Raw genomic sequence first — 27,170 nt, 5'->3', positions numbered from 1 at the left:
CACCCAAAGTTCACCAAGGTTTAATAAAACCACCCTTCACCAAATAAGTGAAGGAAGCAGGCAAACAAACAAAACGCTACTTTTCCTCAACAGGATTTGACGTGGCTACTGGGCAAGCCTTGCTCGTTGTGATCACACCCTTTACACTTGTGCTGTAAGGTTATCAAAGACGTTCTAACGCCAAAGTGCCAGACTTTTCTTATTTGTCTGAAAATCTTTTGAGAAAAAAGTTTAATCCCTTTTTAACACTGAAGGACAAAATTACAAGAGCAGAATTAGTTCAGATGTTAGGAGCTATTTTCGAACTATTCGCACAACAGAGACACCACACTCCAACTCGAACTGGCCAAGCACAAATTCCACTCGGAGACAGTGCCACACTGGTGCAGAGCGGAGCATTCAATATCTCCCCATCTCTTCCCTGTGTGTCACAGCAGCCATCTAGTTATTTGACCCAAACCCTTGACATGATTCTGCAAATCAAATTCCTATAGCGTTCTTTTTAAAACCATTTATTTTTTTTAAAAGGGTCAGTCGTACACAAGAGTAGAAATGAAGTATAATGAACTCTCATAAGCTCATCAACCAGCTTCAACAACACTAACTCCTTCCTAACCCTGTTTCATCTGTACCCCATTCCCACATTCCCTCCCTCCCTCACATCCAGCCACCCTCCTTGGCCTGGCTGGGCTACTTTTAAAAGATAGCCCAGACATCAATAGAATTTCATCCATAAACACCTAAGTATCTCTTTCCATAGATTCTTCAGTATGTCTCTTTAAAAGATACTGTTCTTTATTTTTTAAAAGATACTTTTCTTTAAAACATAGCTATAATACCATTACACACACAAAATAACAGTTCCTTAAATCTCATGAATATATGGTTGATATGTTTCTTGAGTCTCTTTTAACCTGTAAGTAACAGTTTCTCCTCACATTTTTTTCTTGCCATTTATTTGATGAAATTGTTTTGTAAACTGGCACCTCAGACAGGCATCTTCTCTCTTTTCATGCGCATGGTTCTCCTGAGGCTCTGACGGGGCAGACATACCTGCTTCTCAGTGGCAGCAGTGGACTTCCCAGTGAGCGGATTATTCAGAATTATGGTGTAGGTCATGGTTCTCAGCTGATCACCTCCAGGTTCCACATTCCAAGGGGTAGATACTACATCTATTCACAGCAAATATAAAATGAGTCAGTTCTAGAAATTTGAAGGGTATGACTTGAAATGGAATCAAAGAGGTAGTTTTTGAATATTTTAAGTTTTTATTTTTGACCATTCAAAAATAAAATTAAATGTTAGGCACTCTTCTTATATGTGATATCCCCATCTCTGATCTATTTACTTCTAAATTGTTGTCAATCAATACACTTTTTACTTCCCTTTAGAAGATAAAAGTTGGTTCATCTGCAGGCTTCTTTTTAAAGTCCCCAATACCTATGAAGAGAAGTAATGGCACCAGCCTTGTCAAACTGAGACAGAACAACACTTCAGCATTCCCACCACTGAGGACAAAACCTTGAAAGACATTTGTGATTATGCAGCAATGTGGTCTTGATCCCAACTTGTGGAGAAATCATGTAATGTTAGTGGCTTATCTGCTGAAGTCTTTAATTAAGGAGGAAGTGATGGAATATAAATAACTATATAACCTATATAGCACAAGCTATAGGATAACCTCTCTATGATGAGACCTTGGTGAAAAGTCTCTTCTGATTGCTTAGCAACAACATGGTGAGTAAAGACACACTTTGAACAGATACATCTTTAGAACATTGCACTATACAGCAAAGGTCATTTTATAAGCCAAAAACTAAGCAAGTATAGGTAAAGGCATCATGAACTCTATTCAAAGATCTGAGTAAATCATCTAGTGCTTTTAGCACAAATGGATTTGGGAAATTAGTATGTCTGGCTGCTACTCATCAACATACTAAAATATAGGAGCCTTTATCTAACTCATTACCTACTGTCAAAGGAATGGTACCAGGCATCGTGATCTACCCAGTTTTTCTCAATTTCTTTCATACAGATAGGTCTGGCTGAAGCCACCTTTTGAGTATCTGGAAAAATCTTACAACTAAATTTAAAAAGCAGCATCATAAACCATGGAAGGTAATCATTTCATGATGGTTTATAAACCATTTTAAACCATATTTGCTATAAAATGGTTTATAGCAAATAAACCATTGCCATTTTATTTGCTATAAAATGGTTTATTATATTGTTTTTGCCCATCTGTCCTACATTTTAGTTTCTTAAGAGTAGGTAAGTGGTAGTAATTCTGCCTCTTAATTCTTTTTTTTCTTTTTTTTAATTGTTGTTTAAGCACAGTTGCCTCCATTTTCCTGCCACCATCATTTCAAGATGGCATTTTGAGCACATATCTTTTCCTTCCCAAAATCCTAATGAAATGACTGTGGAAACATAACAATAAAGAAAAGTGTGATATTTTCATTTATGTTAAAAGTATATACTTTGTCTTCATCTCATTTCTGGCACAGAGCTCCTAAAACCCTTGGAATTTCCTAAGTAAAGAAAACAATAAAGGTGTCTTTTTTAAAAAAGATTTTATTTATTTATTTTTAGAGAGAGGAAGAGAAGGAGAAAGAGTGGGAGAGAAACATCAATGTGTGGCTACCTCTCACGCACCCCAAACTGGGGACCTGGCCTATAACCCAGCCATGTGCCCTAACCAGGAATCGAACCAGCAACCCTTTGGTTTGCAGGCCCACACTCAATCCACCGAGCTACACCAGCCAGGGCAAGGTGTTTTTTTTATTATGTCTTTTGTTCAGGACCACACCCTATTTATTTCTTCCTTCACCTGGCTGTTGATTTGTATATTTTAATGTCCTTTATAACAAATCAGTAATCTAGTGAGTAAAAAAATGATTTATTTACATGAAAGATATAAAATTCTAAAATACTTTTCAAAGGTTACTTTGATTGTATGTCAGTCTATTTCAGAAAAATTATACAAATAATCCATTGTGAATCAGCAATAGAATTTAAAGATATTGTTGAATTTTGCTGTTAAAATTGTACACTATTCAACAAAGCAATAATTAATAAGGAGAAAGAAAGTGTCTTCCACTTGTGTTTTCACCAATGTTGCCAACAAGCCTACTGAGTATCATGTGCCATGGCACCATCTAATTAACAACATCCTGGAATAGTCAAGTCCCCCAATACCTGAGTAAAGCTCATCATAGTTTAAAAAATTGGAGATGAAATTCTAAGAAAAGTGGGAATAGTACACAAAAAAGACACAAGAGCCATTTTGATATATTGACTTGAGGTAATAAAAATCAGGAATTTCAGAAAACCACTTCAACAATCCTTTGATGTAATAAAGTTTTAAAACTGGTGAGTTTTCATACCCATTAGGATGGTTGTTACCACAAAAAAATGAAAATAACAAGTTGGTGAGGATGTGGAGAAACTGGAACCTCTTTATGTTGCTGGTGGAAATGTAAAATGATGTTGCCACTAAGGAAAACAATGTGGCCATTCCGCAAAAAATTAAACATAGAATTACCTTATGATTCAGCAATTCCACATTTGAGTATACACCTGAAGGAACTGAAAACAGGGGCTCAGATATTTGTACATCAGTGTTCACAGCAGCATTATTGATAATAACCAAAAAGTGAAAACAACTCAAAGCTCCACCAATATATGAATGGATAAACAAAATGTAGTATATGCATACAATGGGATGTTATTCAGCCTTAAAAAGGAATGAAATTCTGACACATGCTAAAACATAGATACACACTGAAGACATTATGGTAAGTGAAATAAGCCAGTCACCAAGGGTTAAATATAGTATGATTCCACTTACAGAAAGTTCCTAGAAGAGTCAAATTAAAACAGAGGAAAAGTAGAATGCTGATCATCGGAAGTTGGGAGGAGGGGGAAACAAGTAGGCACTGTTTCACAGGCACAGAGTTTCAGTTTGGGAGGATGGGAAAGTTCTGGCGCTGGATGGTGGCAATGGTGGCTGCATGGCCATGTGAATGCACTTAATACCACTGAGCTGTGTGCTTTAAAATGGTTAAAATGGGAAGTCTTACGTTATATACATTTTACCACAATAAAAAAAATTGGTAAATTTAGGTGATGGATATATGCATTTTATTACACTGTTCATGCAACTTTTCTGAAGATTTACATTTTTTGAAAGTTAAAAAGTTGAATAAAAAACAAAGCTTTTGAAGCTTTTGAGCTTTGAAACACAAAAGTAGTCATACAACTGCAAACAAAGACTTAAAAAAATACCTATTTAAAAGCTCCCTAATTAAAAAAAAAATTAAATCCAATCATAGGCATTTTAATGCTAAATAAGATTACAAATAATTGACTATGAAAATTTTTTCATTAAATTCATAATATTTTTAAAATATATTTTATTGGTTATGCTATTACAGTTGTCCCATTTCCCCCTTCACTGCCCTCCACCCTCTCCCACCCACTTCCCCCCTCTTTTAGTTTATGTCCATATGTCATAAGTTCTTCAGCTTCTACATTTCTCATACTATTCTTACCCTCCCCCTATTTCCTACCTACAATCTATGCTACTTATTCTCTGTACCTTTTCCCCCTCTCTCCTCCTCCCACTCCCCTGTTGCAAACCCTCCATGTGATCTCCATTTCTGTGGTTCTGTTCCTCTTCTAGTTGCCTGCTTAGTTTCTTTTGGTTTTGCTTTAGGTGTGGTTGTTAATAATTGTGATTTTGCTGTCCTTTTACTATACATGTTTTTTTAAATCTTCTTTTCTTAGATAAGTCTCTTTAACATTTCATAAAATAAGGGCTTGGTGATGATGAACTCCTTTGACTTGACCTTATCTGAGAAGCACTTTATCTGCCCTTCCATTCTAAATGAAAGCTTTGCTGGATAGAGTAATCTGGGATATAAGTCCTTGTCTTTCATGGCTTGGAATACTTCTTTCTAGCCCCTTCTTGCCTGCAAGATCTCTTTTGAGAAATCATCTGACAGTCTGATGGGAACTCCTGTGTAGGTTACTGTCCCCTTATCTCTTGCTGCTTCTAGGATTCTCTCCTTCATTTTTACCTTGGCTAATGTAATGATGATGTGCCTTGGTGTATTTCTTCTTGGGTCCAACTTCTTTGGGACTCTCTGAGCTTTCTGGACTTCCTGGAAGTCTATTTCCTTTGCCAGAATGGGGAAGTTCTCCTTTATTATTTGTTCAAATAACTTTTCCACTTGTTGCTCTACCTCTTCCCCTTCTGGTACCCCTATAATTTGGATGTTGGAACATTTATAGATGTCCTGGAGGTTCCTAAGCTTCTCCTCGTGTTTTTTAATTCTTATTTCTCCATGCTTTCCTGTTTGGTTGTTTCTTTCTTCCTTCTGGTCCACTCTATTGTTTTGAGTCCCAGTTTCCTTCCCATCACTATTGGCCTATGCATTTTCCTTCATTTCTTTTATGATAACCTGCATTTGTTCATCTAATTTGCGACCAAAATCAACCAATTCTGTGAGCTTCCTGATCACCAGTGTTTTGAACTGTGCATCTGATAGGTTAGCTATGTCTTGGTAGCTCAAAAGGATGAGTTCTGGGGCACTGATTTGTTCTTCTGTTTGAGCCATCTCTCTCTCTCTCTCTCTCTCTCTCTTTTTTTTTTTTTGGTTTGGTCGCTCCTGTTATGGTGAGAGGCGGAGCCTTAGGTGTTCACCAGGGCTGGGCACCCCACTTGCTAGATTGTGACGTTGTATGTGAGGGCAGGGTCGAGAGGGAACAATGGTGGTAGCTCCGTTCTCCCTCAGTCCCTTCCCTGGGATCCTGGGTTGCGTGCTCTGCCCTGCTCCACAATCTCTGCCTCACTGGGTCTGCTAGTTGCCGCCTGTGTACTCAGGGTCCACCCGTTGCGATCTTGCACGCCCCAGATGCCTTAAGCACTCCTGGTTGCCTTATGTGCCCCAGATGCCTTACACACTCCTGGTTGCCTTATGCGCCCAACTCTCCCAGATCTCCTCACCGCGACCCGGGCCGGCTGCTTGTCTCCGCCCCTCCTACCAGTCTGGATGAATGGGTCTATTTCAACTTCCTGGCTGTCCGACTTCCATCCAGATAAATTTTCTATCAGTTCTGGGTGTTATTCTGCCTCTAAATTGTTGTTGTTCCAATCTTGGTTGTGTGTGGAGGTACAGTGTGTCCACCTATGCCTCCATCTTGGCCGGAAGTCCTGAACACATTTCTTTGGCTGCTATCTCCAGAGGGAAGCCTTTACTTGAGGGAGGAGAATTGCTGTCTTTGGAAGGTAGCATACGCGGTATCCACATGATGACACTGCTGAATAAGAGAAGCTGGTAGATGGCTTCATATTTCAACAGGCGCTGTTATAGATAGGCTTCCAAAGTGAGGCTTGTGCTTTGAAGTTTAAATCGGGTAGCTCCTGCTGTGCAAGGCCTTCCTATCACTGTTTTGACCGCATGCCATCGGGTGGGCTGGATTCAGAAACCTGGTGGCTGCAGTACCATCCTCAGGCTAGGGACGCAGCTTTCTCGTATTCCCTAAATTCATAATATTTTTTAAAAGAGTCTTTTAAACCAATTATCAAAAATATAATTTACCAGGGCCACACAGCCCAGCTGGTTAGAGTGCCATCCCAGTACGCCCAGGTTCAATTCCCATCAGGGCACACACAAGGATTGACCAATGAGTGCATAAATAAGTGGAACAACAAACCGGTGTTTCTCTCTCTCCGTTCCTCTTTTTCTCTAACAGTCAGTAAATTAAAAATGAAATATAACTTCGATTACCAGGTACCTAGTACAAAAGATAGCATAATCATGTGCAATCATAAACAGATTATCTCTTTTGGAGAAAACCTGAGTGGTTCTAGGTCTAAATAGCAATAGGACTATAACTGTTTAGATTTAGAATTAGCTAGAAGCCTTTGGTTCCCAAAGCCACTGGTAACATCAAACAGCACATATATTCATCCATACTGAAGCCAGATGTGAAATCAGACACTCAATGCAGTTGTGATTCAAAATGCAAACTTCATTTAGGGATAAAATGTTAGTTCCTCGTGGACCTTTTCAGTATAAAAATAGTAGTGCATCATCTTAGAAAATTAAGAGAAATAATGTCTCCAGCTCTTCTAAAATACCAGGTTCAACAGGTAGACATGAATAGTAAGAAAACATGAAAAGATTCAGAACAGATATAATAAGCTAAGTAAAAAAAAAAAAGACATATACCTTAGATATCCCACTTTTTTGAAACTGAAAGGACAGAAACAATAAATGATTTTTTTAAACTATGGAATTCTTAATATAATCACAAAACTCAATTAATAGCTATCAGTTAGAAATTGCTACTCTACTATGAATAATAAACAATTATTTTTTTGTACCTAGCACTGGTGGATACTTGGGCTTTTTTTTTGAGTTTTGTGGCACTGTAAATAATGCTGCTATGAATAATAGTACATGCCATTCACAGCACACACGTACCCATCTCTGAAGGATATATGCCTAACAGCAGAGTTGTTGGGTCAGAGAGAACGCGTATGATCAGCTTTAGCAGATTCTGCCAAGCCACACTGCTGAGCGACTGCACCTATTTCACCCCACTAGCATCCAGCTGTCCCACACTGCACCCTTTTAAAATGGGGTTCAACCCAACTGAACTGCTACATTAATTAATACATTGAATTTTAGTTTTCAAAGGGTCTTAACTGTAGGTAGAATCTAACTGAATAACTTGTTTACATGTGAATTTAATCAAAACACTTAAATACTAGTTCAAATATCACCAAAATAAAATCAGAACTTGTCTAATTTTTCTCCCTGACAACATAAATAAATTTATACAAGCTCAACCCTCTAAAGATAATAAAATTCTCCTAAGTTATTCATTAGATAAGAACACAAGCACCCACCTATTATGTTTCTAGAATTGGTAAATCTCTGCATAAAGCGTGACCTGGTGAAGAGCAATTCAAACATCTTCTCAGCACTGATGTGGAAAACACGGTTGATATAAAGTCTTCCATGAAGATCTTTCTCAGAAATATTTTCTGGGGGGAAAAGAACAGAATCAAAGGGAAGAAACCAAAAAACAGATAATTTCAAGGTTTTGTTTTGTTTGCTTGTTTTTGATACATTACAAAATAGCTTTTAAATGTGATTATTGTGATCAGCACATTCAGGGCACCATTAAACCTCTAAACTGGTGTTGTATACATACATATCATATATAACTATACATAAGAGTATATAGTTAATTAAACTATAATGATAAATATTTTCATTGACCAGAATGATATATAATGATCAATATTTCAGTTGTCAATACTCAAAATATAAATATTTAATTTGAGCGACATCAAATTTCCATAATATATCACTCAAAAGAATATTTCAAAGGTGACGAGGGCAAGACTGAGATGCAGAGTGGTATCTGCCACAGCACGTAGCAGGTCCTGTTTCTGAGCGCTCGTGCATTCAGTAACATCTGCTGCACCCACTAACTTGCTAGCCACTGACTCCTCCAAGCAAAGTATCATTGTATTCAAAACCGTTTCTGAATGCCACCCATCAAAAGAAGAAATCCTTCTGAAAAGTATGCTTCAAAGCTAAATAATGTCCAATAGAATATTACATTTTTCTGGGAACCTGATAATGATAATGAGGTTGAAAACTACTGGCAGCAAAGAAAGAAGCAGAATCTGCTCACCTCTCCACATATTCCTAGGAAACATTATATAAAATAGCCCATGTTTGTATGGTACTTACTACATGTCATGCACTGTGCTAAGCACCTTATAAGTATATACTCTTCTTATTCTCACAGCAATCCTGTGAGACACGTGCTGTCGTCATCATTTCCATCATGTAAATGAGCAAACTGAGGCACTGAGAGACTCCACAAAGCTCCACAGCTAATGAGTGATGAATTGGAATGTGAATTCACTCCAGCTCCAAAGCACACAAACTTAACCTCTATTTTATACTTCCAGGAATTTAACTTAGAAGAATCAAAAAGAAAAGAGAAGAAAAGACAGCTAGATATAGGAGCCTGGTAAAGTATAGGAAATGGAGGAAAGCAATTCAAAATTTCAATGATTTCAGGACTGGGGTTATTTATTACTTCAAGGATTACATCCCATTGATACAGAATGGAAAAGCGTGACCAAAGCTCCCCTTATGTCAGAAATCAAGCTCTAAGAATTTTCTATTTAGAGCATCTGTCAATGTTACACCACGGGAAGCAGTCTGGGAAACAAAAGATAGGTATAAGAATCAGAAAAACTCTTCCAGCTCTGCCTTCATTCCAACCATTGTTTTTTTCTCATTAACTGATTTGTGTCTTTGATACTTTGATATTAACTACTTTGATACAGGTACACAGAACTTAGAGATTACCAAGTAAATATTGATTTACCTTCTTCCTGCTAGACTAGTTTATGGCCTTTTCTCTGCCTTGCCCCAGAGGTCTCCTGGTCCTCACATTTATTGACTAATAAGCATCAACTGATATTTTGATTCCTGTTTCTCTCTACATGGCTTTGTCTCTAATTCATCTTGCTCTGCCAGCTGTAGATGATGGATTCCAATTTTGCTATTCTTACGCACTCCTCCCCCAACTTAATTTTCACCTAACTTAGCTTACATTCTCTGCAGAAGTCACTTTGGTTCAGAAACCCTGTCACACCAAGTTCTTACCCCAGCTATCCAAAATTAAATTTAACTTTTATCATACGACACAGGCCAGGTGCCTCATGCTGTGAGCTAGTTTGTCAGCTTCCACTCTCAGCTCTTACCTCCTGGGGCAGATGCTTCAAAGACTATCCATGGCATGACAAAGCAGGGTGGGGAAAAGAAGGAAATCCTGACAGCAACATAAATATTAGATCCTTGAAAACACAACCACAATTTCCTTGTACTTGTGGATATGAATACATTGTGTCAGCTCATCTCCACTTGCAAGGAAACTCCCAGCACTTTCTCAGATGCTCTGAACTCCTCCCCCAAAGTGGGCAAATAGTAAGCAGAGGACGTCTATCAGCAACAACCCTTGAGAGCAGCAATCTTCAACCTTTTCCACCTCATGACACACATAAACTAATTACTAAAATTCTGCAGCATGCCAAAAAATACATTTTTTCCTGATCTGACAAAAAATAGGAATAATTTTGATTCATTCACAGTAGACAGCTGTTGTTGTGTTGGCTGTTGTCATTTTTTAAAATTTGACAACCTAAGGGAAAAGAGGTCAGGCATTGTGAGTTTTAAAAATTCTCGAGACACACTGGTTGCAAATCACCGCTCTGGAGAAACAAAGTTCTGTGGCTTTTTCCATGAATTATTATATATCAAAGTTTTAAGTTAGTAATATGGTTTAACAGATTAAAACACAATGCTTAGTTATTTTGTTCAGCAGCTGGAAGCCCAGAACCCATTTCCAGAAGTATAGAAATGTCCCTAAAAAAGGCACTCATCATTCTTGATGGGTTCTAAACTGCTTGGTGTGGATTAAGAGCATTAAAAAAAGAGCCAGTCAAAGCAGATTCTAGGCTTTCCATATCTGGGTTCTAGTTAAACTCCACATCAAAGGACTGTGCTAGAAGTTATTTTGGGAGTCCCCCCATGAGGTATTTCATGATGCTCTGCCCTGTTGATTCCTCTCAAGTTTGCATGGATCTAAAAGGAGTCTCTATAGCAAAACAGTCCAGCGCGCTATATGTGGCCGAAAAGAAATCCTCTCCTTTTCTAACTCAGCCTGCTCACAACAGTAGATCAAAATACTATTTTAAATAAAGCAAGGCATGGTTTAAAGTAATATGCCATGTACCTAGCTGCCTCTAAATCCCTATACACGTTTCCAAATTCCTTAGGATGGTTTATTCCTTTTGACCTTTCCCATCATCTCCCCAGTTCATGGACTTAGGCATCTTCATCACCTCACAAGTTTCAGAAACAAAAAAATAGGTTTATTATAAAACCCACTTAATACATTTTATAAGCCCGAGATTTTGGAACTTGCTTAGGAAAAGCAATAGGAGTACTTGATTTGTTATTGAATGAACATCTAGTAAGAAAAACAAGTCACCCCATACACCTTAAAGAAAACCAGCACAAACAGAAGGCTGAATGTCACATGGGAGGTCTCACTGCTCTAAAGCCAAACCGGGATGTTTAAAGGGGCACCAGCAAGGAGCAAACTGTGATGAGGGCTCACATGCAGTACAGCATCTACACCACTGTGGTTCCTTCCTTACTTCTAAACATGAACACAGCTTATATGAGTCTTAATGTTACCCTTTATGTAACTTATCATTAATGCTAATTTTATAGGAACTCAATAAGGAAACTAAATACTTTTGAAGCACCATTCTTATAAATGAGCAGGTGAGTAAAAGAATCCTTGCTTGGCGTCACTTACTGATCTGGCCACTGGGTGCCAGAGTAGGTCTTTCTAAAGTCAGAGGTTCAGACAGACAGGTGATAACTAACTCATACCCGCTGTCCACCAAAGCATGAATGGTAAGAACACTAGGGTCCTGTAAGTCACTTACAGGACCCAATCCCTTTAAAACTCTTCTTCTTGACTAATTTCTCAAAAGAACTCAACAACTGTCTTCTTAGAGCAATCTATGATTTCTAGGAAATAGTGGATTTTTATTTGTTTTTAAGAGCATGAATTTAGTTTTATCAAAGTTATTTCAGTGTTCCCCAACCAAGGTCTACCCTGATTTGGATTGGGTTTTCATGGATTTGGTCTTGGTTGATTAAATCTGGATTTGATTTTAGATTTGGACTTGATTTGAATTGGATTTAGAGTTGACTGGGATGTAGTCTGAATTTTCATGGGTCTGGTTTTCATGCTAGTCAAGACTTCAGGGGTTCTCAAACCAGGTCTAACTTGAACAGCAGCTAGGCTAGCACATACATCATGTCCTACAGGTCCAACCCACTCTGATGTCCCCAGTACTCTTCTGGGCACTGATGGTAGGAAAGCAAGTATAGAAAAAATCCAGACATTATTCCAGTTCCTGAAACTTGAAAAGTAGTCACTACCTGGAATCTGTCCTAATGTCTCCCTAATCCACTGGCTTATAGTTTTTTTAAAAATTCCTTAAAATGCCAACTTAACAAGTATGACAAGCCCAAGGTTATTGGTACTAACATAGAGAAAGTAGGGAGAATATGATTTACTATAGTTTGTTGAAGTGATTGCTTTTTATTTTTATTCTCTACTTTTGCATCTCTATGTTTCTTTTATTTTTGGTGGTTAAAAGAAAGTATAATTATAACATAACAAATTATATTAAGATTTGCTTTTTCATTGCTGCTCCATCCCCATCGACTTAGTGTTTGGAATTTTAAAAGCTAACTGTGATGGAGATTTTCAAAATCAAGGCTTCTGGGAAGTGGAGATGAGTTAGATTTAGCAGCTTCTTCCCCCTGTATTTTATTAACTTCCATCCTTTTTTCGTTCTTTATAGAGTGAGACTATATCTAAAGCAACTAAATTCCAACCTACACACAACTAATACAAAGATTAACATTAAAAGACATAACTGAAATTTCATTAAAATTTATAAGAAATTCTTTACCTTCATCAACAGAATCTGAAGTGCTGCTTTTGTCCAGAGAAAGATACTCATTTTTATTCAAGTCCAGTGATTTTGATGGCACTCTACTTAACCTCTTTTCTGAGGTTAGTAAAGGACTCTTTTTGATCTGTTTCTCACTTTGGGCTTCATCTTTCCCTAATTCCTAAAAGGCAAACAATCCAGTTTAAAAAACCATATTCTAGGCTTAATTTTACAGTGAGATCTTTAATAATAAAGACACTGAAATACTATTCTTTGAAAAATGTGTTTGTTATGTTTGCATCACATTTGCAATTCAGTCCATAAAAAAACTGGTAAACAATATATATCATTCTAAAGTCATCTTCTTAAAAAGAAATTAACAATATCTTATAAAGAACATCATATAAAAAGAACTCACAGAGAATTAACACCATGTGAATCACTTTAAGCAGAAGGGAAAGAAGGCAGAAGACAAAATAATTCAGTTCTTTGGGGTCGGAAAGGAGAAGAGTAAAAAACCCAGTTAGTTTCCCCAGACAATACCTGCCCCATCATCTCAAAGAAGAAAACTCACCCATTTCTCAAGACCAGTAACTAAAGGGGAAAGAGAAAGAAAACAGAGAGATAAAAGTCACATAAGAGTACAGTGGGGAACAGAGGGTTAAAAGGGGAAATTAATTTCACTGCAAACTCATAGCACAATGGTCCTTGCTGTGAAGGGACTAAGGGACTGGACATTAAAATACATTCACTATATGAAGCTATCTACATTTTCCAGGGATGGTTTAATACAGATACATATTTCTTAATAGCCATTAAAGTATGAATGTTAATGCTGTTAGAATTCAAGGTGAATAGTACTATAATTAGGCTTACTAGAACAGTGTAAAAAATATAAACTATACAGCAAAGTACTTTCTTGCATTGTCTGTGTGTAAGCAGATGAAAGAGTGCAAAAAGCATAGATGCCGTCCTTACACTTCCTGCCCATGAAACCTTGGAGCACATTGCACAGCAGAAGCACCAGGGAGGACACAGGTTTCCACAGGGTGCTCAGAAAGCAGAATAACAACTGGGACTAGGACACTGTGTATTAAAGGAGTAGCCTACCCTGGTCAGAACATTACTTCTTCAAGCTTAGGTTACTGCTAAAATCAAGATTTGATTTATTTGGGAGTTCCACACTACAAGGCAACATGCTTATTTAGTTGACCCAGCTTGTCTTTAACAGATGTTAAGTAGAGTAAGTTTCCATGCATATTTCTTCTGTTGATCTAATTAAGATATGGTTCCTATGAAAGAGAATATAGATAGATACTTATAGGAAAAGTAAGTCACTATCTTTAAGTGGTTAGCACCTGAACAATTTTTATTTCTTTGTATACTTTTCTATATTCCCTGAATTTTTAGAGTATTAATTTTATAACTTAAGAAAAATCTATTTTTTGTCTTAGAAAAATGTTATTTCTGACATCATGTTATTTCTAACTTTTTGGAAGTAAAAATGAAATAAAGTGACATGATATTTGTTGACATCTGAGAATCTCACCATACTGCTCTTAAATGCAAAAGGTAAAAAAGGACCAAACTCCTATATTGTATTCCATAACCTGCAGACATCTATACTAAATATCACTGACTGTATAATCAATCTTAAAACATTAAACTATTCCTCTGCATTCCATTCTCTTCCCTTAGAGAAAAAAATGACTTCCTTTAGGGACAAAACTACAAGCAAGAACAAATGAGTTAACTATTCCAAGAGGAGGTACAGGAAACATTGTTAAGGAAGCTGTAGGAAAGACTCAAATTAAATTTAGTAGTTCTGAGAACCCAGTCCTCAAAGTCAGACTTTTGTAGAAGGATGAGGAGACTGTAAGAGATTCCCCTGTCCTGTTACCTCCTCAAAATTGAGTAGTGTGGTTTTCTCAGTGAACACACACAAAGAAAACAGCATCTAGAATCACCTCCCTTGTACCAGTAGGAAGTTCCTCTAGATGGATCAGTTTTGCAAGAAACCCACAACACAACAGCACACCAAGAGAGATGCATGAGATGCCTGAAACAGGTTGATAACTTGGTGGGCTTTCACATAAATACAGTCTGTTTCAATGTTTTCCAAATGTTTATTCATAGGAGATGCTGGGAGCTCCATGGGAGAAGGTAGAAATGATCCATTGCTGGCCACACACAGATTCACTGTCAATTTTAACACCTATGGTTACTGAAGACTTAATGTGTGCCAGGGACTGTTCAAAGTACTTTCACATATATTAATTCATGCAATCTTTATAAATACCCCTATGGGATATTATTGTCCTCATCTTCTAGGAATTGAGAAAACAAAAACACAGAAAAGTTAAATAATTAAGTTAAAGTCATACAGCAAATGGCAGAGGTAGGATTCAAAGCTGATGGCTCTGCTCTAAACCAAGAACTCGGGGTTTGCCTCAGACTTGCATCCCCAGTCAGAACAGAAGCCTCTACAGTAGATGTAAGCTTAGCGCTCAGACATGGTCTCCAAACACCATTCTTCACCAAGAGCTATGGCTCATTAGGGAAATGGCTGACACTAGATCTCAGGCAGAAAGTACACAAAATGTGCCTGGGGCATGTTCTTGTACCAGAAGGGAAGGAAGCTGTCAGAAATTATTGATCACTTCAAAAGGACAAAGAAGCCAATCTGAAAGGACTCAGAAGCCATCTGAGTACTATAAAAAAAAAAAAGACTCCAAATGATAGAAATCATTGACATTTTTCAAAATTCAGTGGCCTTTTAATGATACTTGAAAAAATAAAGGAAGGAACTAACTAACTACAAAACCCAGTAATTAACTGGGTGTGCCTGCTTCAGTAGTCAGCCTAAGAAGCATCTATTGTTACTCAAGCATGCTGCGCAGGGTTCTCATCTCCCCTTTCAAAACAGATTCCACCACACACACTCCCTACTTGGGAAAAAACTTCTGCTAACTATAAATTTCTCCATCTTAACCTCTGCTACTGAGGTTAAGATGGAGAAACTCTTCCCCCCAAATAAAGGAGCAGCCTGACGTCTTAAGTTTTAAACATTCTGTATACTGTATTCTCATTTGATCTTGTATTATGATTAACACATGGCAGCATCAGTGTATTTTAAAAGGGGTGTCACACACTAACCGCTTTTGGTAGATTTCCATCGATTGACTCTGTTTCTGAAACCCGATTAACTGATTCACGGGTAAAACTGATAGACTTGGATAATTTTTCATCTCTTTCCCCACAGTCTTCCAAGCTGCTTCTTTCTGGACTTCTGCAAGAAACATATCATTATGGAAACATAAACAAGGTCACACAAATAAGTGATTTCGTCTCTTCACAGAGGTCCTTCTATTATAAAGCATTTTGACAACAAATGGTTTTTTGTAATGTAACAAATAAGCCTCTACTTATAACACACTATTTTCTTAAATCTCATGCAAATTGGCTTTATTTCTGAAAGTAAGGTAATGCTAATATGCAATTTTATAAATTTCAGAAACCATTACAAAATTAACCAAGTACAAGTGGCCATAACTAATAAAATGAACGTTGCTTGTTTAAATTTCAGTTATGGACACGACAGTGCTTTGAAAGGTGCAGAGTGGACGTTTGAGTTGGGTGCCGGTCAGCACCAGAAGGCAGTTTAAGTCCTCCTTCCCTCTGATTGAGTCCCAGCTGAGACGGCGAATCCTCCCCAGAATGGAAGCCCCTGATGTCTGAGAACAGAGCCCATCAACCAGCCCATGCTCCACTTCTTGCTCTCCTTATTAATAAGAACAAGATTTAAGGAACAGCTTTCAAATAGTCATCAGGACAAGACTACAATAAATGTCCTGGGGCCTGCTTTTTATTTCTCTCAGGGAGCAAAGAGAAAGGGAAATCTATTAAACAGAAAAGGAGCACAACTGATCTAACTTCCAGTGTTTGGCCTTATTAAGAAATTGTTATTCTGTGTAATCTCTGCCACATATACACTTAAAGCTCTTCTAAAATAAAGGAGCAGCCTGACCTTTTAAGCCATATTATCCTGAGGAAGGAACAGAAATGCCAAAGGGCCTTTCAGTTCTGTTCTCTTCCATCCAAATAATACCCAGGTCTGCTACCTGGTCACTTTTGGCCAGGCGGGCAGGGCTCTGAGGGAACCAAAGGGAAAAAAGTGGCTCCTTGTGACTAACCCACCAGCCATGTGTCTGAACTTAAGGATTTTAAGGATGGAGTTGGGTTGGGAAGAAATAAAGAAAAAAGGAGGAGGGAGAGAGAAGGAGAAATTGAAAATGAAGAGTAGGATGATGGAAAAGCCGAGGAAATAAAAGTTAGAGACAAACATACTTCTTTCAGAGACTGGAAGAATGGGGAAAGGAGTAGAAAGTGGAATGAGGATCCTGCCACAACTTTTCTTGGAAAGCACTCAATCACCAGGAAAACAGCATCTTTTCTGGTGACCTCGAGCTGCTTCATACCTTAGAGTATATAAAGCAGCTGGTCAAAAATATTTATTCTTTCTTTCTTCAAAGGCTAGAAACTTTTTGATTTGGCAGGGGCCTTGGAGATCATCTAGTTTAACTGCCTCATTTCACAGATGAGTAAATTGAGGATCAGAAAGTCTAAGTGATTTGCTTGAAGTTGCTCAGCTGCTTGGTGGCAGAGTCCAGACTAGAATCCAGATTTCTTTACCACAATCCAAGCCTCTTTGCATTGTACTAGTTGCTTTTCTACTCACCTCCAGTACCTGAAAGAAGCTGATAAACTTGACAAGGAGAGCAGTACAATAGAAATTTTTAACTTTACAGAAAACTAATAAAATATGAATGTGTAACCATGTAAAAAAGGCTGTAAAATACTGGTGCTTAACTGAAACACTATAAATAGAATCAACATAACTAAGAGACTAGACAGTATAAAAATTCTGTAGACACATCAAGACTTTTAGAAGATTTCGATTTTAGGATTTGCTACAGAATTTTAATAATTTTTATTAAGTAATAATTTATATAATTAGTTATGGTCACTCCACTTAAAGTATATAATACAGTGGTTTACTGAGTTGTGCAACAATCACCACTATCCAAGTTTAGAACATTTCATCACTCCTAAACGAAATCCTGTACCCATTAGCAGCCACTTTCATCCTCTCTTCCATCAAGCTCCTGGCAACTACTAATCTACTTTCTGTCTCTGTGGATTTACTGATTCTGGACTCCATTTTATATAAATGGAATCATACAATATGTGGTTGTTTGTGACTGGCTTCTTTCATTTAGCATAATGTTTGCTTTAGAATTTTAATATATTATCCTCACCTGTTTTTACTGCTATGCCCTCAATTATCATTACACAAAATGCACTTTTACTTGTACAGGTTAATAAAAATGTCCGCTCTTCCAAATGAATTCCTGTAAGTCAAGAACAATATCTCTCTACTCTGAATTTATCACATTATCTATTGCTTCATTTGGCCCTTATCATTTTCAAACTTGTATTATAATTATTTGCATTCCCTACAGTACTACACACTCCTTTCATTAATGTATTCAATATTTGTTGAGTGCCAACTACATCTCAAGCACTATGCTGGGATATCCTTGAGGAAAAGTTGCAGTATCTGTATATCCCTCAAAATATCTATCAGCTATCCTAGCTGGTGGATTGAATGCTGATCTGCAAACTGAAAGGTCACTGGTTCAATTCCCAGTCAGGGTATATGCCTGGGTTGCAGGCCAGGTCCCCATTTGGGGGTATGCGAGAGGCAACCAATGGATGTTTCGCTGGCACATTGATGTTTCTTTCCCTCTCTCCCTCTCTTTCTCCCTCTCTTCTCCTCTCACTAAATAAATAAATAAATAAAATCTTTTTAGAATTTTTTAAATAAAATGTTTTAACAATTAAAAAATACCTACCAGCTAATTTACTTTATTGTTACCAATAAGCACAAAGATTTCACTAAGTACTTCTCCAGATCCTTAATTTAAAAAGTTTATTAAAACCATGCTTTAAGCAAATCCTATGTGACACAGTTACAGAGACATATTTCCTTCTATGTCTTGTATTTGCTTACCAATTTAGTAAACTATTCACATTCCATCAGGGAGAATGGAGGCAAATTTCACCCAAGAGTGAATTAATAGAAGTTCTGAATTAGTAAAGGTTACCATAGTTCTGCTTTGAATAATGATTAAGAAATCTTGACATTTCAAAATATTGCTGTACCTTGGCTGCACATTTTCCTCAATCGACAGGGACAAGCTTTCCATCTCTTCAGCATTTAAGCCTAGTTCAGTGCCATAGTTCTGCTGGAGCAGCTGCCAGAATTCCTGTCTGGTCAAGCGCTAAAATGACACAAAAAAGTAAGACAGTATAATACCCTGATTCAAACATGTATTTTGAAGTATTGAATAAAAATGACCTGTTGTGCAGCTACTAGATGTATAACTTGGTAGTTGTGTGACCTTAATAGACATCAATTTTCCATAGCTATAAAAATATGGGTTAACAAAACTTAACTGGCAGAGTCTGTGCTGGGAATAAATTAATAAGTACAGTATTAATAAATTAATACTGTAAATCGAAGGAAGGATGTTTAAAATTTTCCTTTTATAAAATGATGTGTTCACGGTTTCCAGCAATTACTAATCTGCAATTTAAATTCTGCAATCCAACCAGTCTACCATGACCACCAAATCACCACTCAGAGTTCTAATCACCAAACAGAACCCATCCTCTGAATTCATAATATATATCTGCATGTTTTAACCATTTTAAAAACCTTACATAGCAGTAAACTCTAAATTATATTCTCCTAAAATATAAAATGTAAGGGGTTGGAAATCAGAATATTTTTTATTTATTTTTTAGAGATTTTATTTATTTTTAGAGAGGGGGGAAGGGAGGGAGGAGAGGGAGAGAAACATCGATCGGTTGCCTCATTCACGCCACCCACCAGGGACCCAGCCCACAACCCAAACATGTGCCCTGACGAGGAAGAGAACTGATGATCTATTGGCTTGCAGAACAATGTCCAATTCAATGAACCACATCAGCCAGGGCTTAATTTATTTTTAATGTAGCCCATCTCATTCTTTCATTGTAGGTAACATATCAGTATTGAAATAATTTAATACAAAAAACTCATATTACATAGCAAAACAAAAACAAAAATGTGTGATAACCAATGGTCTCATTTCTAGAAACATTTCTAATGGTTAATCTCATGATTAAGCAAGGCAGAGGGAGGCAACTTGAAGCAACTGTTGGCAAGATTCTTTAGCTCTCTTTTTATACAATGGATATTTACTTAGGACCTATCAAATGTAATTTACTCCACTAGATGCTAAGGAGGATAAAATGCTCTCAAACAGCTTACAATAGAGTTGAAGAAACCCAGGTGATTTTTATGTCAATTAAATGTGACAAGCTATATTATTATGTACTTAAATCCCAGTGGAATCAACACTGTAATACTACTGTGGGTTAGAATGATCAAAGAAGGCTTCACATTGGAGAAAGGTCTTCCATTGAGTTGAAAGAAGGACATGAGTGGGGGAAATGGAGAAATAAGACAATTCTGGAAAAGGAAAACCAACATACAAATATGGAATAAATACATGAAGAACCTAACACTTGTTTTGAAGTCAGTTAAGAGTTTATCAATCTACTGGAGTAAAAATTTTAAGTTGGGAAATAGTAGGAACAAATATACAGAGATTTAATGGAACCAAAACATAAAGTTGCCTTGAATTCCTCCCCGGTATTACCTATGGCAAATACCACTTCCCTTTTTTATAAAAATTATATTTTATTGATTATGCTATTACAGTTGTCCTGACTATTCCACCCTTTGAACCCCTCTGCCTAGCACCCATCACTCCCTCAGGCAATCCCCCCACCATTGTTCATGTCCATGGGTCTTGCATATAAGTTCTTTGGCTACTCCATTTCCTATACTGTACTTTACATCCCCATGGCTATTCTGCAACTACCCATTTGTACTTAATTCCCTCATCTCTTCACCCTCTCCACCTCCCACCTCCCATCTGGCAGCTATCAAAATGCTCTTAGCATCCAGATTCTGTCTCTGTTCTTGTTTGCTTAGATTCAATTGTTGAAAGATATGTATTTTTTTTTTGCCATCTAATTGATCATAGTTTTGATCTACTATTCCTAACATAAGTCCTTTTAACATTTCGTATAATAATGGTTTTGTGATGATGAACTCCTTTAGTTTTTCTTGACTGGCAAGCTCTTTATCTGCCCTTCAATTCTAGATGATAGCTTTGCTGGGTAGAGGAACCTTAGCTGTAGGTCCTTGCTTTTCATGACTTTGAATATTTCTTGCCAATCCCTCCTAGCCTGCAAAGTTTCTTTCGAGAAATCAGCTGACAGTCTTATGATGTGTCCTGGAGTGGGCCTCTTTGCATCCATCTTTTTTGAGATTCTCTATGCTTCCTGGACTTGCATGTGTATTTCCTTCACCAAATTAAGGAATTTTTCTTTCATTATTTTTTCAGACAGATATCCAATTTCTTGCTCTTCCTCTTCTCCTTCTGGCACCCCTATGAACTGAGTGTTGGACCTCTTGAAGTTGTCTCAGAGGCTATTTAGACTATCCTCATTTTTCTGGATTCTTTTCTCTTCTGATTGGTTGGTATTTTTCCTTTCTTATGTTCCAAATCATTGATTTGGTTCTCGGCTGTTTCTACTGGTACTTGGTTCTACTGTTGTTTCTCTGTAAATTGATCTTTGTTTCAATTAGTGTATCTTTCATTTCTGAGTAGACCTTTATCATGTTGTTGAGGTCCTCACTAAATTCTCTGAGCAACCTTATAACCAGTATTTTGAACTCTGCCTCTGATAGACTGTTTATCTCCATTTCTTTAGCTCTTTTTCTAAAGTCTTGATCTTCTCTTTCATTTGGGTCATGTTTCTTTGTCTCCTCATTTTGGCAGCCTCCCTGCATTTGTGTCTATGTATTAGGTAAAGCTGCTTTGACTCTGTGCCTTTGTAGTGTGGCCTAATGTAGTAAGTGTCCTGTAGGGTCCAGTGGCAGAGCCTCCCCTATCACCCAAGATGGATACTCGAGGTGCACCCTTCATGTGGGCTGAGTACACCCTCCTCTTGTAGTTGAGCCTTGGTTGCTGTTGGCAGATCAATGAGAGGTATTTACCCAGGCCAGTCAGTTGCAAGGATTGGCTGTGACCACTTACCACCAACCTCCACCCTCCATGGAGAATCAGTTGTGCAGGGGCTCCAACGTGGTCTGTAGGTGTCCATTGGATATACTGGCCTTGGGGTTTCCTGGGTGGTGTAGGTCAAGGTCAGCCCCCACCTGTGTTTTGCCCAGGGCCACCATGCCTGAGCTACAAAGCAATCTGAGATGGCTGCTACTTGGGCTGGCTTGGAGATTCCCAGGTGAAGCCAAACTGCTGCTAGTGCCAGGCCTGGGGCTCACTAAGGCCAGCTGTTGTTTGTGTGAGAGGATTTAGGAAGTTGTGAAGCATGAGCCAAGATTAGCCACTCATATGGAAAAGCAGCTTGGGTAGGCCCACAAGTTGAGTGGGGCAGAGTCTCTGGGGATCTCCAAGGCAGGTCAAACACTGTTAGCCAGGTTGATGGAGTCTCAGATATGGTACCAGCTTGCCAGCTTTACTGGGGAAAGGTTTAGAAAAGGGACAATGGCCTCTGCTCACATTGATGCCAGACACTTCAGTTCCTCCCAATATGTCACTGGTAACTTTCAAGCTACTACCCTGGTACTGGAGCTCAGAGGGAATGAGTCTGAATAGGTGAGTCCATGTGTGGGTTCTTTAAGAGGAACTCCTGAGGGCTTCTATCATCTCAATCCCTGCCGGTTTTTACAGCCCGAAGTTGTGGGGACTTATCTTCCTGGCACTAGAACCTTAAGTGGGGAGCCTAGGACTCCTTGCTTCCAAGATAGCTCTCCCAAATTTTTACCCACCACACATGGTTGAGAGACTAGCCTGCTCCACGTTTGCACCCCTCCTACCAGTCTCGATGGATGTAGTTTCTTTAATTCTGTAGTTGTCAGACTTCCATTCACCTCAATTTCTGACTATTCTGAGTGATGGTTGCTCTATATTTCAGTTGTAATTTTGATGTGATTGTGCAAAGAAGCAAGCCACATCTTCCCATACTGCTGCCTTGACCAGAAGTCCCTCCACTTCCTTTTTTCTTTCTCCTTGTTTGTCTGTCTAGTAGCTATGGTAGCTTTGTTTGTTACATTACACTTGATGAACTTCATTATATTTCATGAAACCTCAAATAAATTAAGAACAAATATTCTGCAATTTAGACCACTAGTTCCCAATTTGCCATGCCTACAGTATTAAGATTCCACAAGAGTAGTTGATGAAAATTCACAGAATATTATCAGTATTTCAAAAGTCAAAAATATCCAAACAGTTACATACAATAAAGTTATTCAAGCTAAGTAAAATGTCCAGCCTCTTTGTTTGGGGCTGCATTATATTAACCTAGAATGGTTATGTCAGACTGATAATAAACTCTCATTGGAAATAACATACAACTAATAAACAATAATGTTCTAACATTTTATTCTTCAATATACACCACTTATTTGGTGGACAAAAAGTCTTTTGAAACATGGTGTCCACAGGAAAAAAAATCAAAAGGATTGCTCAAGGTAGAGAAAGTTAAGGGACCACTGTCCATGATCCTAAAAATATCCCCATGCATTTCTTTTTGCCTCCTACTCCAGAAGAGCTATTTGTGAACTTTTTTCACAATAGCAATTAGCTCATACTAATAAACTAAGTCACTTTTCCAAAGGCATTATCTTTGAAATACTTTTAGTATCATAAATGGATGGTTAACATTATAAAGAAAAACCAGCAATATTTCAATATACTTCTGGAATACCTCTTATACCTCTTATAAATGTACCTCTTATATAAACTATTCTGAAATAACAGATACTAAAATATACCAAAAGTAGACTAAAGCAAGTATATGAACCAATGATGAATATTCAGGCAGCTTCCTAAGAGTGAAAAAAATGAAACTTATAAGTAAAAAAATAAAAATTCCATTTTATTTGACTACATAAATAAATGACTTAATTATAGTATCAAATACTATTGGGAAATTAATAGCAGGGTAGTTTCAGTATTTTTTAATATGTTAGGCTTTTTAACTGTATACATAAAAGGTTAATGGAAAACAAAATAGAACTCACAGCTCACCATCTTACAGATTTGCTAATTTTTTAAAAAATGACACTTTTTTCAAAGTTGGCCAGAAGTCACAAAAATGTAGTTATTTACAGCCATGCTGAATGTTCAAACATTGAAACACATATCCATCCACACTGTTATTCATTATTGTTTCAATAATCGGCAGCTGAATCAGAGTTAAGTAACCTTAAAAAAAAAAACCTAAATTTTAAACAAAGATTGAACACCTACCTGCAAACAATGTAGAGTCTCCCCGTTTCAGCCTACAAGAGTACTTTAACAAAATAAAGATGAACCAAGCAGTAATCAGATAAGGCTCAAAAGTCAGAAGATCAATTTCTGGCCCAGAAAGCTTTGTATTCTCAATGTGCTGCAAAGTCTTTAGCCCGCAGCAGAATTCCAAATATTTAATGACAACTATGTAAAATCACTGCTTCAGTCTTCTAGTTTTGTTTTAAGAAGCTTTTCCTTATTTAAAAAACAAGCTGTATTGTAGTTTAAAGCACAGTATTTGTCACTTCCTGGTTTGTAGTATCAGCATTCTTTCCAAGGTGGCAGGTCAGAATGCAGAATTGGAAGTTATACCTCACTCTACAGGTTCCTAAGCCACGCCTATTAAAAGAGATAGGTAAACAGGGTTTCATTAAAGGGACAGTTCCCAATTTCTTTTGATTAGAAATGATAAAATGCAAATGAAATAATCTTACTTATGTTCAATTATGTAAAATGCTTTTTGCATTATTTTAATCTCATTCTAAAAATTAAATATATTAAAGGTTAAACTTTCTTCTCCATACTAATACTTTCTATTCAATTCTGGCAATGTCATTATTACTTCTTCAGTACTGAGGTAGCAGCCCCATCAGCCTCCTGTATTAACCTTTTACTATTATCAAAGATTGAATCTCTTCATTATCATAAATGGAATGTCAGGACACAGCAGGAAGACTGAGCTAATCAAATGGAGCAATTCTAATACACACATCTTACATCATCAAAAAGTTTACATCTTGATTACTTAATAATTCTGTCCTTTAACAATATTTTTTACTTTATTCAGAATAATTTCCTGTCAGGAGTCTGGACTATAATAAACATCATAGAGAGTCTTTATTAATAATTCTAATATATTTTTCAGAACAAAAATTTTCTTCTAAATGAAAAAGATGAAAGCTTGCCCTAATTTCTACCTAGTTGCTCCATTTAATTCAGTAAGGTGTGTAGACATGATAAATGCTACTTGATGAACTGAAAAGATCAACATTTTGGAAGGGTTGCTAAAATCTAATCATTTTCTACAATAGCAGAATGAGGGACCAGAGAGACAGGGGAGAATAGCACTCACTCAAACTGAAGAAAGCACACTGTGGGAGGGGTGAAGGGGGCTAGCTTCCACTATCTAAAAAATTAGTGCTTTTCACGTATGATGTTAGTTCTCACTGACTGAAACAGTATATAGATATCCTTATTCTCTTATAGTTACTGAACAACTATGAAAAAATGTACACTAACAAATACTACAAATAATTTTTATATATTTACTAAATGTAAAAATTCTTCTAGTAAACTACTGGTATATAGATCAGAGCTAAATATAGAGTAGGAATAAGAGGGAAAATAGAACCCATGACTGAGCCTCAAGAAAGACCAGCATATAAATTCTGAGTAGAAGAGGAGTAGCCTGCCAAAAAGAAGGAAGGAAATACCAGAAAGGTAAGAGGAAATTCCAGAAGGAATGCCATGGAAATCAACGAGAGAAGGTGTTGCAAAAGGGGGGGGAGTGTGCAATGGTGTGAAATGCTACTGAAAGATTAAGTAAGATAAGCACAAGTACAGCAAATGCAAGTGTGCAAGGGAGTGGAGCGGCCTGGCAAGTCAGGTCACCATGACTAACACTGGTGACGGGGAAAGGAGGGGAAGAGGGAAGCAGCCACATCATGAAGAGCCTCATATGCCATGCTCAAGAATATAGTATGGTTCACACTGTCAAAATATAAAAGGGCACCTACAAGTTTCATATAGAAAAGCAACAAGTTCAGATTGTGTTTTTAAAAGATATACTTTTTATGGGTATTTATCCAAAGAATATAAAAACACTAATTCAAAAATATATATGAACCCCTGTATTTATTGCAGCATTACTTACAATAACAAAGAGATAGAAGTAACCTATGTGTCCACCGATAGATGAAGAGATAAAGATGTAGTATATACATAAACAATGGCATATTACTCAATCATAAAAAGAATGAACTATATTTCAAAGTCAGGAAGTGTGACAATGCTGGCTTATTTTTTTTTCCTCAGGATTGTTTTGGCTACTTGAGTCTTTTGTAGTCCCATACAAGTCTATGATATTTTGTTCTATTTCTTTAAAAAATGCCCTTGCAATTTTGAAAGGGATTGCATTAAATCTCTGTATTACTTTGGGCAATATGGCTATTGTGACTATGTTGATTTTTCCAACCCATGTACATAGAATATCTGTCCATTTCTTTGTGTCTTCTTCAATTTCTTTTAACAATGTCTTATAGTTTTCAGTGTATAGGTCCTTCACATCCTTTGTTAAGTTTATTCCTAGGTATTTTATTCTCTTTGATGCAACTGCAAATAGAATTTTTTTTCATTTCTTTTTCTGCAATTTCATTGTTACTATATAGGAACACACTGGACTTTTATATATTAATTTTGTATACTGCAACTTCACTGTATTTGTTTCTAAATAGTTTTTTTGATGGCATCTTTAGAGTTTTCTATATAGAATCATTTGCAACAACATGGATGGATCTTGAGAGTATCATACAAAGTGAAATAGGTCAGATGGAAAAGGACAAAAACTACATGATTTCACTCATATGTGAAAGAGAAAAAAGAAACAAACAAACAAAACATAGATACAAACAACAGAATGGTTGTTACCAAAGGAAAAGGGGAATGGAAGGAGGGCAAAATGGGTAAAGGGGCCAAGGATAAGGTAGCAGAAGGAAACAACCTTTGGGGGTGAGCACACAATAGAGTATACAGATATAAAATTATAGTGTTCTACCTTACATAATGTTATTGACCAATGTCACCTCAATAATAAATAAAATTTAAAAAATAAAATAAAACACTTTCAAAACTACTACTACCTTGGTAACAACATAAAAGACAGATTAGAGTATTAAAAAGAAGTAGGGCCCTGGCTGGCATAGCTCAGTGGTTTGAGCACCAGGCTGCGAACAAAGGGCTGCCAGTTTGATTCCCAGTCAGGGCACATGCCTCAGTTGTGGGCCAGGTCCCCCAGTGGGGCCCACATGAGAGGCAACCACACACTGATGTTTGTCTCCCTCTCTTTCTCCCTCCCTTACCCTCTCTAAAAA

At 37.2% G+C, this 27,170-nt stretch overlaps 1 protein-coding gene across 2 annotated transcripts in view; it reads right to left on the bottom strand.

The window, feature by feature from the left end:
- Window positions 1-27,170, bottom strand: part of GRAMD1C (GRAM domain containing 1C) — a 101,923-nt gene that overhangs the window by 17,800 nt on the left and 56,953 nt on the right. The window contains exons 1-6 of one of the 2 annotated variants that reach the window (XM_045852067.1): window positions 24,040-24,359; window positions 18,809-18,927; window positions 15,740-15,872; window positions 12,602-12,764; window positions 7,922-8,059; window positions 1,054-1,172 (exon numbers count right to left, since the gene is read on the bottom strand). In XM_045852067.1, coding sequence (XP_045708023.1) covers window positions 1,054-1,172; window positions 7,922-8,059; window positions 12,602-12,764; window positions 15,740-15,872; window positions 18,809-18,852 — 597 coding nt within the window. In that variant the 5' untranslated portion in view covers window positions 18,853-18,927; window positions 24,040-24,359. Of the gene's footprint in view, window positions 1-1,053; window positions 1,173-7,921; window positions 8,060-12,601; window positions 12,765-15,739; window positions 15,873-18,808; window positions 18,928-24,039; window positions 24,360-27,170 lie in introns of those variants that run through there. The other variant, XM_045852068.1, reaches the window with a different exon arrangement.

The sequence above is a fragment of the Phyllostomus hastatus genome, unplaced genomic scaffold (assembly GCF_019186645.2).
Source record: "Phyllostomus hastatus isolate PE091 unplaced genomic scaffold, TTU_PhHast_1.1 phas_contig_86, whole genome shotgun sequence".
NCBI classification, from domain to species: Eukaryota; Metazoa; Chordata; class Mammalia; order Chiroptera; family Phyllostomidae; genus Phyllostomus; species Phyllostomus hastatus.
This window is presented reverse-complemented; position numbering and strand designations above follow the sequence as displayed.